This window comes from Stegodyphus dumicola, chromosome 12 (assembly GCF_044657685.1).
Source record: "Stegodyphus dumicola isolate Sdum_Otavi_A_Nest chromosome 12, ASM4465768v1".
NCBI classification, from domain to species: domain Eukaryota; kingdom Metazoa; phylum Arthropoda; class Arachnida; order Araneae; family Eresidae; genus Stegodyphus; species Stegodyphus dumicola.
Window position 1 is genome coordinate 23,453,931 of NC_140779.1, and position 16,749 is coordinate 23,470,679.

Below are 16,749 nucleotides of genomic sequence, written 5' to 3' on the forward strand. Positions count from 1 at the left end.
TGTCGCCAAGTTCGGCGATTTCTTGCCAAATTTGATGGCCTAAACCATCGCCAATTTAGCGATATAGCCATTTACCTCAATGTTAAATAGACTTGCCCCTATAACCTTATTTTTTGCGCTTAGCTTCACTCTCTTCAGACTTTTCATGTTCCATTATGCAAAATTCGTAACAATACAGTCGAAAGTCTTTAAGCTACAAACTTTCTGCGCATGCGTTTACGCATACGCACAATACGTTTACGCATGCGCGTTTAATGTATAAGGGACGGTATAAGCTAAGCTAAAATTAAATTATCTATTTCAGTTAATGTTGCAGATTGCGTTGTTCCTTAATCTTCTATTTGGATCCGGCTTATTATTTTTTGCAGACTGTTAGAGCAATTGTATAAAAGTAAGCTTGAACTTTCGATTATGTCAAAAAGAATTTCCGATTCTGGAGCTGCCAAAGGATCTACAAAACGAAAGCATGTTTCGATGTCCATCAAACAAAAAGTGGAATTGCTGCAAAAAATGGATAAAGACATATCCTTCGTTTCTCTAACCATTCCGAAATCTGTTTATCAATTAACCGCTGCTCTGCGTTGAGGGGGGAGACGTCGCGGCGCGCAATGAACTGGAAGTTGATTTGTCAGCACTTTCCTTATCTTCAGGGCAGATGTTTTTATTTTATTCGGCTTATAATTCCTTACCAAATGTAGTATTTTATCTTTATGATTTAAATCAAATTCCTCGTCATTATAAATATCACAAATACACATCAAATAGTTTTCTGATTGCAATCTTCTAATTTTGACTATACGTAATGTATGCTTGACGCATGCGCGCGTTGAAAGAAATGTTTAATAAAGTAAACAAATAAATATTAAGCTTTTTTTTTTTTTTTTTGTAAATTTTGATACCCTTCAGATCATAATTGCTCTTTATTTCATGAATTACGGTTTCATATTTTTAACTTTGTAATTTCTGCAAGCCATCTTACCAGATTTAAACTGATAAACTATCCGGAAAAACCGATAATCCGGAATCGCCGAAGTCCCGACGAGTCCGGATTACCGGTATTTTCTTTCTGAAGTAATCACTGCCCATCTTTTCATGAATTCAGGAAATTAAATTTCACTCTAAATTATACCACTTGCAAAGGCTATAAAGACTTAACAATTAAAATCAAATTTAGCCTGAATATAACAGATTGTAGGGGTTATTTTAATTTCCTAATAGTAGTTATTTTTAATTTTGAACAGCCTTCCTTTATTCTCGTTCCTCACCTAGGATTCCCTACCAGAATGAGTTTTCATAATCGCATTTTATGTAAATGAGGTAGAACTAGTATTTAAGGGGAAGCTTCAGTCATTTCACTTAGAAGAGCTTATAAGTTCTTAGTACAGTGTGTTCTGCCTTCTGGCCACGCCATTGCTTTGTCTAATCTTTACGTTTGGCCCTATTGTTACGTGCCTGCTAGTATTCGCTGATGATCGTACTAAGGACTAATTCTGTTAGTTATTGCTAAGCAGCTTCGGCTGCTTTTAGTTTAGTTAGCATTAGATTAGTTTCTTATTTTCTATCCTAAGCTAAAGCCCAAGTGGAGAGACTTCCTGTAAGCCTAAAAAGGGCCAACTGTGATTATTCTTGAGTTGAATAAAGGGGTAATTTAACCCTTCTTTGGATTTATCCTAAGTAAGCGATTAGTCACTACACACTTCTCGTGTATTCTAGATGCTAAAAACTACCAATTTAGCTAGATTCTTATAAGATATACTACTAATTTTTCTTCAACTGTAAATGATTAAAAATTCCCTCTTCAGATCAAGTTAATATGCCCACCTATTAGATCTATGTTAATTACATTTTCCGCACCCTACCACACACTATCTTTTCAACCCACAAGAGAAAAAAGCAAGTCCAATGCATTGTTTGTAACAAAATTTCAAAACAGGGTTCTTTTTCAGTTAGAATAACTGTGTCCCTTTCTCTAATACAACTATGAATTCTATCATATGACACACACTCTATGCATCTTTTTTTAGGGGGCAAGGAAATTATATGTTCTAGATTGTTTTTTTCAAATTGTGGTCCTCTTTAAATTTCTAAAAACGACAAAAAATAAAATTAAAAGTGTATACCATCTATAGCTGAAAATCTGAGAGTCTGGAAATCACACTTGGCAAACATCGAGCCCTTCATCTCCCAAGACTGACATTTTGTGAAATTTATTATCGGTTACCCTAGCTATGGATTTCCATTCTAGTCTTTCCAACAAAAAAGAGGAACTACAATGACTATGGTGCTTATTACTGGCATACATGTAAATACAGCAAACCAATAATGCAAAAACTGGCAGGCACATCCACCTCATTAATTTAATTGTTAGTTAATAAGATAAAGATTATTCAAACTCTAATAACTTTGAATTATTAAAAACAAATATATTTTTTATGTTAACTTAATACCAGTATAAAATCAAATTAATTTTAGTTAACTATAATTTTAAAATATAATTATTCTGGTGGTAACACACGCTAAAAAACTGCTTTCGAAGAAAACGAGTGAGATGGTTTGCGGAGCATTCTAATCTGTAAAAATGGTTCACGATGAAAAAATTCAAGAAAGCTGCTTTAAATCAGTCATTTTAACTGCTGTAATATCTGCCTTCTAGATTTGTATTTTACACTATAACCACCACCTCTTTATGTTTTACAATAACTACAACTCTTTAATCTTTGCGTATAATAGTTGCAATACTCATCATTGATATTCTGTTCCCGATTCTTGATATATACTCTACGCAAATTTGTTTAATTAACTGAAATCAATACTTAAGTTACATTCATGAAATCTATTGTCCAATCTCATATATATATATATATATATATATATATTAATCAAGAGATATTGATGTTTAAACTTTTGTCACATGCTATTTTAAATATATTTAAATAGCGTGTATAATATAAGTGTACATGTTTACCACATAGTTTTCCCCCCTTCATGTTATCCCCAAACTTATTTTAATATATCAATATTAAAATAATAATAGACTTATATTGTATTAATGACAGGCTGAGAATATTTTTTATCAATGACTAATTTTCTGATGTAATATTTTAATACATAAATCAGTTCCTTTAGGAATCTGCTGTAAAGTCATGCCTTCTAATCAGGACAGAATGTTATTAAATATCTAGCATAATAACTTACTTACCTGTCTATTTGCTGATAATAAGAAAATGTGTCAACTTTCTATTATCATGCACCACAAACATTTTTGATTTACATCACATTATGAATTCAGAATTTACTTTTTCATATTTGGCTATTAGAACTGTCATTTTTTTAAATTTCAGAAATTTTATGCAAGTGTAATCGACAAAATATCTTACTTTTGGAAAATGCATTCACATATTCTAACTTTTTTCTGACATATACGAGGGCCATCCAGGAAGTAGATTACGTTTCCGTCTGTGTCCGCTAGGGGCGGGGCTAGCGCGGCCATCTTGGGGTCAGAGCGTTGCGCAGCTCAGTCTGCATCTAGCCGTGCTAGTGAGAGGTTCGTGCTGTGCTCCGTTCAGATACTGTGACGGTTTGAAATGTCTGCGTTAATTGAAAATCCCGCGAGCTGCGAGGTGCGCTCAGTAATAAGGTTTCTGACTGCAAAAAACTGTAAACCGATAGAAATCTATCGGCAGCTTCGTGAAGTGTATGGGGACAACATTATCACTGAAGGTGGAGTGCGTCAGTGGGTCATAAGATTTCAAAATGGCCGAACCAATGTTCACGACGAAGATCGAAGTGGGAGACCCAGCATAGTGACCGCCGAACTTCTCGAAAAAGTCGATGCTAAAGTCCGTGAAAATCGAAATTTCACAATAACGGAACTTTCTTTGAGTTTTCCACAAATTTCGCGAAGTTTGTTGCACGAAATCATCAGCGAAAAGCTTGGTTACCACAAGTTTTGTGCAAGATGGAAGGCAAGAAGAGGTAACGAAGTGGTTGAAGGCGCAGGCGGCCGAATTTTTCGACGAAGGAATTTCCAAGCTCGTACATCGCTACGATAAATGCCTTAATTTGTATGGTGACTATGTAGAAAAGTAGTATTTGAGTGTGGCTTTCATCTGTATATAATAAAATTTGTTTCCTATACTTTGTTTATTTTTTTATTCCAAAACGTAATCTACTTTCTGGATAGCCCTCGTAATATGAGGGGGAAATGATGAGAAAATTAAACACGCAAAACAAGCTTCAATGCTTTAATGAAAATTCCATTTACTTTACATAGATTTAACAAATATTTTATGTAACACACAAGCACTCTGAAATAATGTTACAAAGAGGAGAAGGTTACAAAAAGAGAGAGGTTTAAACAAAAATAAATTAAATGTTTGAAAAATGCATAATATCTAAACTTATCACTTTACAAAAATATAAAAAAGGATTTTGTATCAAAATAGGTACAAAAGTTGAACACATCTGATAGCAACATTGTCAAAAAAAAAAAAAAAAAAGTTCAAATAAATAAGACAAGCTTATGTTGGAGTCACCTGAATACATAATCTCTTCAAATTTCACAATTTTTCAACAATGAAATTTATGTACAAAAGATTTTAAAAAATATGTACAAATTAAAAACATGAACTAAATAATAGAATACTTTATTATTACAACCTACAAACTTTTCTAATAATATTAACAAGTACCAACTTATCACTACTTTACCTTATACTTCACTAATGATGCACAATCTAATAAGTTTAAAAATACTAAACACAATGAAAGCATTTTAATACATTAATGATTGGTGTTACTATTATGTCAAATTTAAAATTTGTGGAGATTCCTCCTCCCAAAGAGAAAATTAATTCATAATTTTAAAAACAATAAGTTTCACATATAATTAACATAATGACACAATCCTTTTTTACTTATAAAATTACATCTTAGAAATATAGAAAGGACTTTTATGTAAGGCTCTCTTAAATAAATAAATAAAAATTTTCTGCAATAGAAAACCTATTTTATTTGTGTACTTTATTAGCTATTATTATTACTATTTCATTGGTTTATGTAAAATATTTGAGAATAACATAACATCTGGATTTAATATGTCAGTAAATAGCAATCCCCATTATAACTGTTCCATTGGTTAATTCTATTTTAAATAATGTAAAAGTAATTCAGATAATTTTATAACAGTATTCTTCTTAATTCAATATTGTATACTGTGAAAACATTTATCAAGTTTGCCATGTTATCATTTGTTATAGCTTAGATACAACCTACATTACAGATCAAACAAAATCAGTACAACTGTCATCAAGTCACATGCACGTGCAGATAATCTCAAAAAGTGTTTTATTCCATCTATTATATATTTAGCACATTATCAAAATAAACTAAAATAATTTTATTTATTTATTTTTATATAGCATTTAAAATTTTCATTTATTAACAGGGTATATTATAATTAAAATTGGAAGTTGCAATCCAGACAAATTTAATCATACTATTATTTTTCAGTATTTTAATTTACACATTAGTCCAGCTTTCAAACCTTGTCATATTTTGCCTTATTCTCAACATATTATTCCCACTCTGAACATTTATATATGAACACCACATGCTTAGAGATATCATAAAATCGTACAAATTATATTTAATAAAGATTAATTTATTTTGTGTTTTTACTTTTGGCACTTGCTATATTACCACAGTCATGACAAATTTAGGTTCTTTCATCAAAAAAATTTAGTTAAAGATTTTTAACTATATTTAAGTGACTGAATAAATATAATTTTCAATTTTATTTAGATACTAAAGCTAGAGAAAAAAATTTTTCCCACCATCTCTAAATACATACTTAGTAAATTAATTGATAATCTCAACTCAGCTCTTTTAAACCTCTTAGTGGCTAGACTTTTTAGTTCCATTCACGAATGACTATATTTTGAACAGCATTTATTAGTTAGATTTGTATAACTACCGCATCGCACTCTGTTTTCATAATATTCCCTTCTTACATTAATATCTAAATTTTTAAAGAAAACGAAATAAAAATGTAGTATATGCCAAGTAATAACAGCATATCTCATGATCAGATTAAAAACAGTCATGCCAAACAAAGAATTAAATACCAATAATATCTATGAAATTTATAACAATACATCTATTCATTTAAACAGAACAACTTATCCACATTCTAAACAACAGATAGTTAGTTACTTGAATGCAAAAAGAACAATGGCTCATTCTCAAAAAGATATAATTGATAACAAAATAGCTTAGTTGGGAGAGCAAATGAATGAAACCAAAAGTTGCACAATCAGTTTAGTGAAAAACTCACAGAGAGTACACAGAATGAACAAACCCAAAAACTTGGCATTCGAGTGTTAATTCGAGCCCAGACTTTGATGGCAAACACTAAAATGCACATCTTTGGTTGGCGAGGACTCAACCTTGCAAACAATTGCGACAAGTTAAAAATTATTAGAGGGAAAAAACTGCTACCTTGATCAGTTTTTTCCCTCTTTGCTATCTTCTATCCTCTCCTCCTGGAATTACTGTGCTGCACTCATTGTACTTGAAGCGCCCTTTTATGGGACACGAAAATCTGACAGCCGGAACACAGCATGCTAATCTCGGCATACAGTGGAAGTTGGAGTTAGTTGATTAGGTAATTAACTTGTTGCAATCATTTGCAAGATTGAGACCTTGTCAACCAAAGACGTGCATTTGAGTGTTTACCATTAAAGTCTGATCTCGAATTAACACTCGAGCGCCAAGTTTTTGGGTTTATCCATTCTGTGCACTCTTTGTGAGTTTTTTTACTAAACTGATTGCAAAACTTTTGGTCTCGTTCATTCGCTCTCCCAACACTGTTGTAAGTTCAGGTTGGAATTCTAATATTCCTCTTTTTTGCTTCTCAGAGTGAAATGCGACCTTATGTTCTATGGTAATTATTGCTCATCTAGATGAGTACTATCACCCCTCTTAGTTTGTAAAAACAATTTAGAATCACTCTGTATATATATATATATATATATATATAGAGAGAGAGAGAGAGAATGAGGTGATTTATGCCAATAAATTCGCCATAACCAGGATAATTAATTTATTGAGCTACTATATATGCCAAGGTTGGCCAACCTTTTCAGAAACATGAGTATGTTTTCCTTTCTTTGCAAGTCACAAACTACTAGTACACAGGAAAAATTTGTAATAATAATCTGGGTAATAATAATAAGTAATAAATGGAAAATTTGTGACTGACTGGCAGAATATATATATTTATATATTGGGATATCTTTGTAATATGTATGTATATACAGAGTGTTTCAGCAATTTGGCTACAGACTTTCACGGAAGAGAGTATGCCTAGACAATGGGAAATCACAAAGCAATGCATGGTCAGAAATGGCTTCCTGGCACGATAGTGATGACACAAGAAAGGATGGGCATGAACAGGGTGAGAAAACATGCTTATCATGCTCAGTACAGCTAAAATGTTGAAAATGTTAAATTTTTGCACACATTAACAGCCTTGATGTGCACCTCCACCTGCATGCAACGTATCCTTAACATTGGATCAGCAGGGGTGGATCAGTGCATCGGCCAGCAATATTGCTACATTTTACTTGCACTGATTACTTTCTTGAGGGGGGGGGGGTGGTACATCAAGACACTGGTGTACGAAAGCTCTGTTAACAGTGCTCAGTAATTTTTTCCATGCATCACGACAGCTGCTGGGGAAGTCCGGGGCATGCCAGGTTTTTCCAAAACATCAGATCTTTCATGCGCCAAAGATGCAAGGCCTGCATCACGATCAGGGCTTGTAATTTCGATGTCACAAAATTTCTTTCTTTGATGACAATTGTTGTCAGTTTTTGTCTTCATTTCTTGGTTTCTGCTGTACTATGGTTAATAAACATGTTTTCTCATCCTGTTCATATCCTTTATTTTATATGTGTGTCACCACAACCACCACATCAGGAGAGTTTTTCCGACCATGTGCCAGGAAAGTGTTTCCGACCATGCAATTTTATGTGATTTTCCATCGTCCAGGTGTTCTCTCGCTCTCCTGAAAGTTTGTAATTGAACTGCTGAAACACACTGTATCTATATATAAATATAAGGTTTCTCAGCCCAATACACAATATACACTATGAGAATCTTATAATTTAAACTACATCTTTAGAAGTCTAAAAATGTTCATATATTACATAGAAAATAATTCTAAAATAAATCCTTTAAACTTAAAAATGTTTCTTTAAATCTTTTAGCATAATTAACTTTTTTAAATGATCTATTTCTGAAATGCTTTTTAACAAAAGGTCATTTACTTAAAATACTAAAAATGCTACAACAATTTTAGCTAAAATTACTAATATTAAAGAATTTTTAACTGTAAGAAGTACCCAGAACATGCTAACCTAATTCACATATTAAAACCACATTTAAAAAAGTAAAAATAATATAATTAGCAATTGGCACTTTTTTCATTATAAAGTTAATTTTATATTTCAAAACTCGGGAATAGAAATGTTTCCAAAGTGTAATGAAACCTTTCTTTCAAACCTTTTCTAATCTTCATGTCTGTATATACCAGTTGCTGTTTTAAATTCCTTAATATAAAATATTAATATTATACACTAAATAACTAGAATAATCTCAATCATTCGTTTAAGGATAATTACAGAATGTATAAATGCAATTAAACTTTAGGAAGTTTAATAATTATGCATGGACAATATGATTAACGAGAGAAACAGACATATTAAGAAATCAAACATACAGGAAAAATGCATCAAGTGAGATGGAAGAACTTTCATAGTGAAGGTAAAAGATTTTATTCTGATATTTAAAGATTTTTAATTGGTATTTTCTCCAACTCTATTATTAAGTTAACAAAATATTATTTAATAATTAAATCCCAGCTAATAAGAACACTATGGTGCTGTCCAAAATATCTCACTTAAGTTTAGTTATATAAAACAAGAAATATATTAAATGGTAAATAACACAAACATGAATGACGAGATAAAATATATTAATTACAATTATGTATACCAATAAAGGTCAACTATAATCCAAAATTTTTATCTATTGGCTTCAATACAGGTTAACAAAATATTTTTATTATTAACTGTGGATTTTCTAATATGTATAGATCTTTCTGTTTCTTTTTATAGGGACACAATGCAGATTTCTGATAGCATACCATTAAAAATTATGGTGAATTTACTTACAATGTTTTCATTATTTATATTTGAAGGAAGTGAATATTTTATAGTGTATTCAAAACGGAATTTTAAATTTCTTATTTATTTAATCTTGTCATTGATCTTGGCACTTTTCTCTGTGTAAAATAATTTACAAAACATAATATGAGACAATTATAATAACTCAAAATAATCCCTATTTATTACCCCATGAGAAATTCTTTAATAATAGCTAAACAAAACATTATGTGTGGCATCAAATATGTTTTCAGCAGGTGCTTATGGGTATAGAAGTTGGCAAATATATATATATATATATATATATTATAACATGATACAAATTCCAATATATTATGTATGCATACACTAACTGCAATTTACAGGGAATAAGTAGTTCATTTACTTATGGTGAGAATATCATTTAATGATCTGGCAGTGTTAATATATTATATTGGCAACTTTAAAATAATTCTTTGGTATTGAGATCTGCACTTTTTTTAATTAAATCTTAACTTACTCATAGTAATCAAAAGCCGGTATGGTTAAATTTTATTCAAACATTATTAGGTAGTTTAGTAAAAGTTTATATTAACTTATCAGCAAATAATAAACCTCAAAGTATATCATATTTTCATATTACGTAACGTTAACTATGTCCTAATGTTGCATTGTAGGTATTTATTTGAATGGTATGAATAATCTTGATTATTACATGATGCAAAACATGATTCCTGATATTCTTTATTGAAGGAATAAAAGTTCCATTGAAATTTTATTTGTTTTCAAGAGACATCTGAATTGAAAGTATAGCATGTTCTTTGTTACGTTATATTATTCAGACATGTGTATTACAGTGCTTTTGCTGAGTGATGTTTTAATTGGTTATATAACATATTTTGAAATTCCACTTTAAAATTATCATTCTTGGAACTTTTTGTTAAGAAATATAATGGTTATATAAATACTTGATAGAAGTTGAATACTCTTATTTTTCAGTCATACACTTAACAGACAACAGAAAACATTAATTTTAATGAATATTAGTATAATATAATGGAATACATACTTTAGAAATGTTTTTTAAACATGTATATCTGCCAACAATGTGGGAGATGCACATCAATAATATTTTACACATACACAGACAGTAAGAGAGACTACTAAGCAACACACGCAATGAAATACAAGATTTGTCAATTAATTTAAAATTATCAGAAATTTCACACATAAGAGCACTGTAGATTAATAACTTATTTCATACTCATATGTTACTAATTAATTTTAGCATGCATAAAATTGCTTGGGATTGGGATTGGTACTTCAAGTAAGTGATATTGGTAAGCATGATAGGTATACAAGGGGGGGGGACTTCATCCTTCCCCTTCCAATTATTGATGAACATGTCACTAAAATATTCTGTATATCTTTTCTTTTATCCTTCCTCCAGTACAAAATAATGATGTATTTTGAGACAGATGTTTATTTTTCTAGATAACTATAAAGAAGTCAATAAAAGATATCTAAATTTTACTGGAAATGCAGTCACTGTTAATTTAAATCTCATTGTTGGTATTAACAAAATGTGTTTATTTTTTCATAAATCTTAACTCAAAAGAAGGATAGGTGATAAATCATTTAAGTGTAAAAAATTTGCGTTTATCTATAAACTTACAAAAATACAGTTCAAACATGTAGAAGCTGGCAGAATATGTATTTTCAATTTTTATTAAACATTTTCATAAACAAGGATATTGTCATTTGAAGTTCATAAAAGTAATGCAACTGTAACAGAAATTAAGAAAAATTATCATTAAAATGTGGAAGATTATTTCAATAAAAAATGGCGGTTAATTATATAAAAGTCACCTCAAAATTAATGCAAACATGCGACTTATAAAAAGATGACTCAACCAAAGTCAGCCATTTCTAAACTTTAAAACTAACTAAAATAACTGTTTAACAATGAAACAAAAGTCCTTTATTTAATTTCAAACACTGCCATTGTTTTCATGCTTATAATCACATACAAATTTTATTATTTGCACAACTGTTATTTATAATTTTAAATGCAATTTAATTCGTGCTTAATGCATATTTAAAAGTATTTACTGAACTTCAAACAGCACTTCTTTTTGTATTCTGAAGTATTTAGCATTACTTCATATCACATTGGCTTTGTATGTCAATTATTTCATAACTTTTATAAATTCATAAAAACCCATTATATAATTTCATTTGCATTAGATTGTAATCACCAAGTGCTGGCACAAAGAATGAATACTGCTAATAACAAAATATTTTACTAGAGTATATTCAGGTAATATATATTAAAAAAAATTATAAATATGCTTTATTTACAGTGTATGCTGCTTAATGTGATCATGATTATCATTTGCATAATTTTATTGGATTAGAAAAGTATGGCTGCATTTATATACCAAGTGCATGCACAGCTTAATCATCAATGTATCATTTTGAAAATTAAGATTCTTAAAAGAAGCACACTAGAAAAGAGAGAAGTTAAATCAATTATCATCTTTTCACTAATGTTTGTGATAAAGATGCATGCTCCAAAATAATGCATAAAAAAGCAAAAGACTTGATTTAAAAAAATTGAGTAATTATGACTTTTTTTTATTAAAAGTTAATAACCAATATTCTTCAAATAAAATTTTAAAAAGCAAAATTATAAATACATTGCATGAATTTGCAGATGAACTCAAAATAAAGATGCAGAATTTCCTACAACAGAAACTTGGAATTATAAATGAATGACCTCAAATTATTTTTTAATTTTTACTTGTAAATAAACATAGCAGCAACAACCTACACTTTCTTATCATGCTTTGTATATAGAGCACATGTTGCTTAATCTGAACACACTTAAGAAGCAAATCTGCTACAGGTTGCAAAACTGCTAGTATTACATTTTTATAATTATAAACAGTAAAACGAAAAAGCTGATTATTTAAACTTTATTGATGATTATTGATAACCAATCACAACCTGCTAGATTTCATAGAAATCAAGAACTTGTCTATCATATTACACCAATTTCAGGATATGAATGATAACAGTGATTTTTAACTAAATACTGTAATGGTTGGTAGACAGAATAATGATAATTGCCTTCATATATAACAGTATGAAGTTCAAATGAAGAAAGAGTTCTTTTATAACATTGCATAGTCAATGCAACTGAACTGAAGCAACACTTCTACATTAATTTAACCTAATGATCAAGACATTACCTGAGTATTGAAATTACTGTGTCATTGTGAAACAGGAGCAACTGAAGTGATAAAGGATCTATGAACATGCAAATGAATAAGAGTTAAGAAAACAAATGTCCGAAACATTTTGTAACTTTCACTTAAAAAAAAATCACACACACACACACACACACAAAAAAAAAAAAAAAAAAAAAAAAAGAGAGAGAGAGAGAGAGAGAGAGAGAGAGAGTGTTTTAAAAGAAGTTGAAATTTCATCTGATCTTCATGAATGATAGAAATTTTTTATTTCATCTGATCTTCATGAATGATAGCAATTTTTGATTGTGTTCATCATTTATTTAATGTCATAATCAACTCATCAAGTATGATTACAGCTTTGTCAATTAATGAAGACTAGATGATCTGATTAAAGGCAATGAGACAATTTGTCGGGTTATGGCCAAAATAAATAAATAAATACAAAATGAATACATAAAAGAACTAAAATTTAAATAACAATTATATGTGAATAAATCTAGCAAAGTATACAAATGTACAACACAACAATAATTTTTATGCAGTTCTGAACATTATTAAGCCAACTTTACCAAATACTATTATAATTTGTATAAATTACCAGTGTGATCACATTAAGTAACAACCACTGTACTTGAAATTTTAGACACTGTTGTGTTGATTAAATCTTATTGTAATGACACACAAAATAAATAAATTAAGTAAATATATGGTATTAAGTATGTATAATTATGATTATACATAATAATGTCAGTATTTAGCGGATGGCTCAGTTGTACAAAACATATAGCTGAAAGAATTTTAAATGGGAGAAACATTTAAAATTAAATTAAAACATATAGATGGGGGGGGGGAATTGATGAATTTTTTAACAGAATATATAAATATTGATGAAAAATAAGTACTTCTGCCAATTATTCATATAAAATCTGCAAGGTAAGAAATAATGATTTGTTAATGTAGCTATGCATAAACTTCACAAGACACAAAATGACATGAGGTGTTCACTATGAAATTTAAGCAAATTTAGAGCTCACGATAAAAAATATATCAAAGACAAGGAATGGAATAACATTTTAGGATAAAGCTGAGTAGTTTCTCATAAGTTAGTGTTTAGATAATCTCATAAAATAACTAACTAAACTGGTTTTGCTTACCACCAAAAAACTGTGATTTTACTACTGAACCAAAAAACTGCGATTACAACTAAGTACATTCCTAAAGAATTAAAAACACATAATAAAAACAAATAATTTGTTCTGATCTATGACATTAATTTAAAAAAATACTCAGATATACTGAAATTACACCTTTGAGAGTATGTTTAAGACTTGAATAAAAATAGGAAACAGATATTCATTCATCACAGAAATATGCGAACAAGACATTGTTCCAATTTATAAAAGAATACTAATAAAGAATCACATTCTTTAAACAGTACAAAATGCATCACCATCAATGTGCAGCTCAACAATTAATGTTATTTACTTTAAACAAAATATATCAAGCTTTATGCAACATACAAAGTGTAAAAAATTTACAGAAAGTGGTACAGATGTATCAAAAGTGTAAAGCAAAAAATATGAGCAAAACCATTGGGGCACTTTGTGTAAACTGCAAAAACTTTCACAAGTCTGCTAATCTCATGAAATCTACATGAATCACACATTTGTATTAAGAATACTGTTTTCAGATAGTTGCACTTTATAATAACTACGGATGTCTCAAAGCAATTAGTATATTTGGAACATATTATATTAGAGAAATCACGTATGAAACATTTATCATATTTCTACCTGAAATAGTCCAATTCAGTTTATGAAAATTTCAGATACAATCCAATTTTGAGATATGAGGTAATAATATACATTTTTATGTTTAAGAGCAAAAATGCAGAAAAGAGGGAATTTCAATAAATTCAGAAGAGCATTTTAAAACAACTGTAATTATTAAAGATTTATGGAAATTTCAAAATGTGCTTAATAAATTCAAAATATTAAATCTACACTTCACAAAACTAAATTCACAAACTCTAAAGAGCTGAAGCATATGTGTGTATACACATATTTTATTTCCATATGTAAAATTATTGTATAAGAGAAGCTGATATTTGTGTCATGAATATCAGAAAAGCTGCACCATATTTCTTAACGATGCACATATTAAAAAAAAGATCCGAGCTTAAAATATTAAGCTGAAAATATTCTGAAGTATTTCCCACACTAAATGTTTAATAAATCATTTTGAAGTTATCTACTTCATAATTCTATTTGAATGCTCTAACCTAAGAAATTAATGTAGATTGAAAAATCTTTGTATTGAAAAAGATAGATTGTCCACAAAGCATTGCAAAAATTGCAAGGCAGTAAATGAATGCTGCAACATATACTAAATAATAAATCTATTGAGAATGAAAAATCATGATGCAGTACTATTTATTTATTCATCTTTCAGTTACAGATATTTTTTTCTTACAAGATACTTAAAACTGTATGTTATTCAGGCAGTTTTCTCAAAGTGGCAAATAGGTCATGCCAATAATATGTTTGGCTATAATTTTTGTTGTATGAAATAAATCATGAATTCAAATGAATGCTTGCTCTCTTAAAAAATGCCCAAAAAATTATATACTTTTACAATGAATATAAAATCGATAAGTATACAACAGTGAGTATATTACACTGTACAAATCTTTCTTTGGTATAACATTTTCATGTATATATTTTGTAAATAAAAAACATTAAAAACTTTGTAAAATAAAGCCTTAAATATAAAACAAAAACAAGGAATGATGAAAACATTTGACTAGATTCATCTCAAAATTTCAATAACTTCAATCAAAACATTTAATTATGAAATTACTGAATATATTTTTGTATCATATCAGATTTTAAATAACATTTGATTCTAACTGAAATAAAACCTACATTTAACTAAAAAATCATATTTCTTAGAAAACCAAACTATTATTTTAAAACATCAATTTACCCTCAAAACTTGCAATAATTTTACACTAATTGTTTAAAGCTATTGCATCAATTCTATGAAGCATTAACAGTTTATGTACAAACTAAAGTCCTTTTGATTTTAATAGTAAATAGCTAATTTTTTATGGCTGATCACAGCAATGTTTCAAAATATATAAATATATGAAAATATGAGATTCAAGAGACACTACCTAGCTGCTCATTTTACTGCTTTCATTATTCACAGATGGTTTTGGAGCATCCTTAATTTCTTCTGTTACGGGTTGAATGTCCTGATCCAATTCTTCAACACGACAATCATTAAGATGCTGACCAGAAACTTGTTGATTGTGAGACATAGAAGAGTGAGAAAGAAAAGGTACACTACCAGAAAAACGTGTCTGGAACAGGAGATCATTATTACTACTATCCGTACGTTTGAAATTGATTTTTGGCATGTCTAGAACAAGGGCTCCTGATGGTGGCTCAGCACAATGAAGAGCTATGAAATTAAAATAAATAGATAAATAACTTTTATATATTACGACAAAACTACACAATACTGTATGAAATTACTTCACAAATTAGGAAATATAAAACATGTATTTTGATTTGTTCTTAATTTATTTCCGCAACTATAACACTTTTATTTGTATGTTATTCGGGCAATTCCATTCAACTACAATAGCAATATACATATATAAAAAGGCACAAATTTCGTAATTAAAAATACTCTAAAATTACACTAAAATTTTTTAGAACTGTTAAAACTTAAAAAATAAAATATTCATAAAAAAACGTACACACAGTTAACCCCCGAATTATATGATAATTAGAAATGATAATGTCCTGTGCAACTCCAAACCTACGTATGAATTTTTTACTTCCCCAAAACTAACATTATATTAAATGAAGATTAATAACCTGCTATTAAACAGTAGCCTTACTGATAACATATAAAATAAGTTAGCAAATATTTAAATGCTATATTATATATATATTATATGCTGTATTCTTGCTATTGAGTTATATGGCGACACTTTCCACTACTTCACACTTTTCATGTTAATCTTCTTATTGCGATGTCACTGACTAATTCTCTCCTCATGCTCAGGCCTTATCCTTCGAGATGGTGTTGGCTAGGGTGTCAGGCGGTGACCAATTGCAATGAACTGACTGACATATTGATGCTGGCCAGGATCACATTTTCAGCCCTTGAGTGGTTGTGAAGGTGTACGCATTTTTTTAACTAAATTAAACTAGTGAAGCTCCAATGTGCCCTTTTAATGAGATTTAAACTGATAATCTAAGATCTAGAAATTTTTT

The 16,749-nt window shown here is 29.4% G+C and overlaps 1 protein-coding gene across 1 annotated transcript in view; it reads right to left on the reverse strand.

The window, feature by feature from the left end:
- Positions 1–4,230: 4,230 nt before the first annotated feature.
- The window catches only part of Cep97 (centrosomal protein 97kDa), an 84,466-nt gene continuing 71,947 nt past the window's right edge, over positions 4,231–16,749 (reverse strand). Inside the window, exon 16 of the mRNA XM_085827547.1 lies at positions 4,231–15,925. Coding sequence (XP_085683673.1) covers positions 15,636–15,925 — 290 coding nt within the window. The 3' untranslated portion in view covers positions 4,231–15,635. The remainder of the gene's footprint in view (positions 15,926–16,749) is intronic.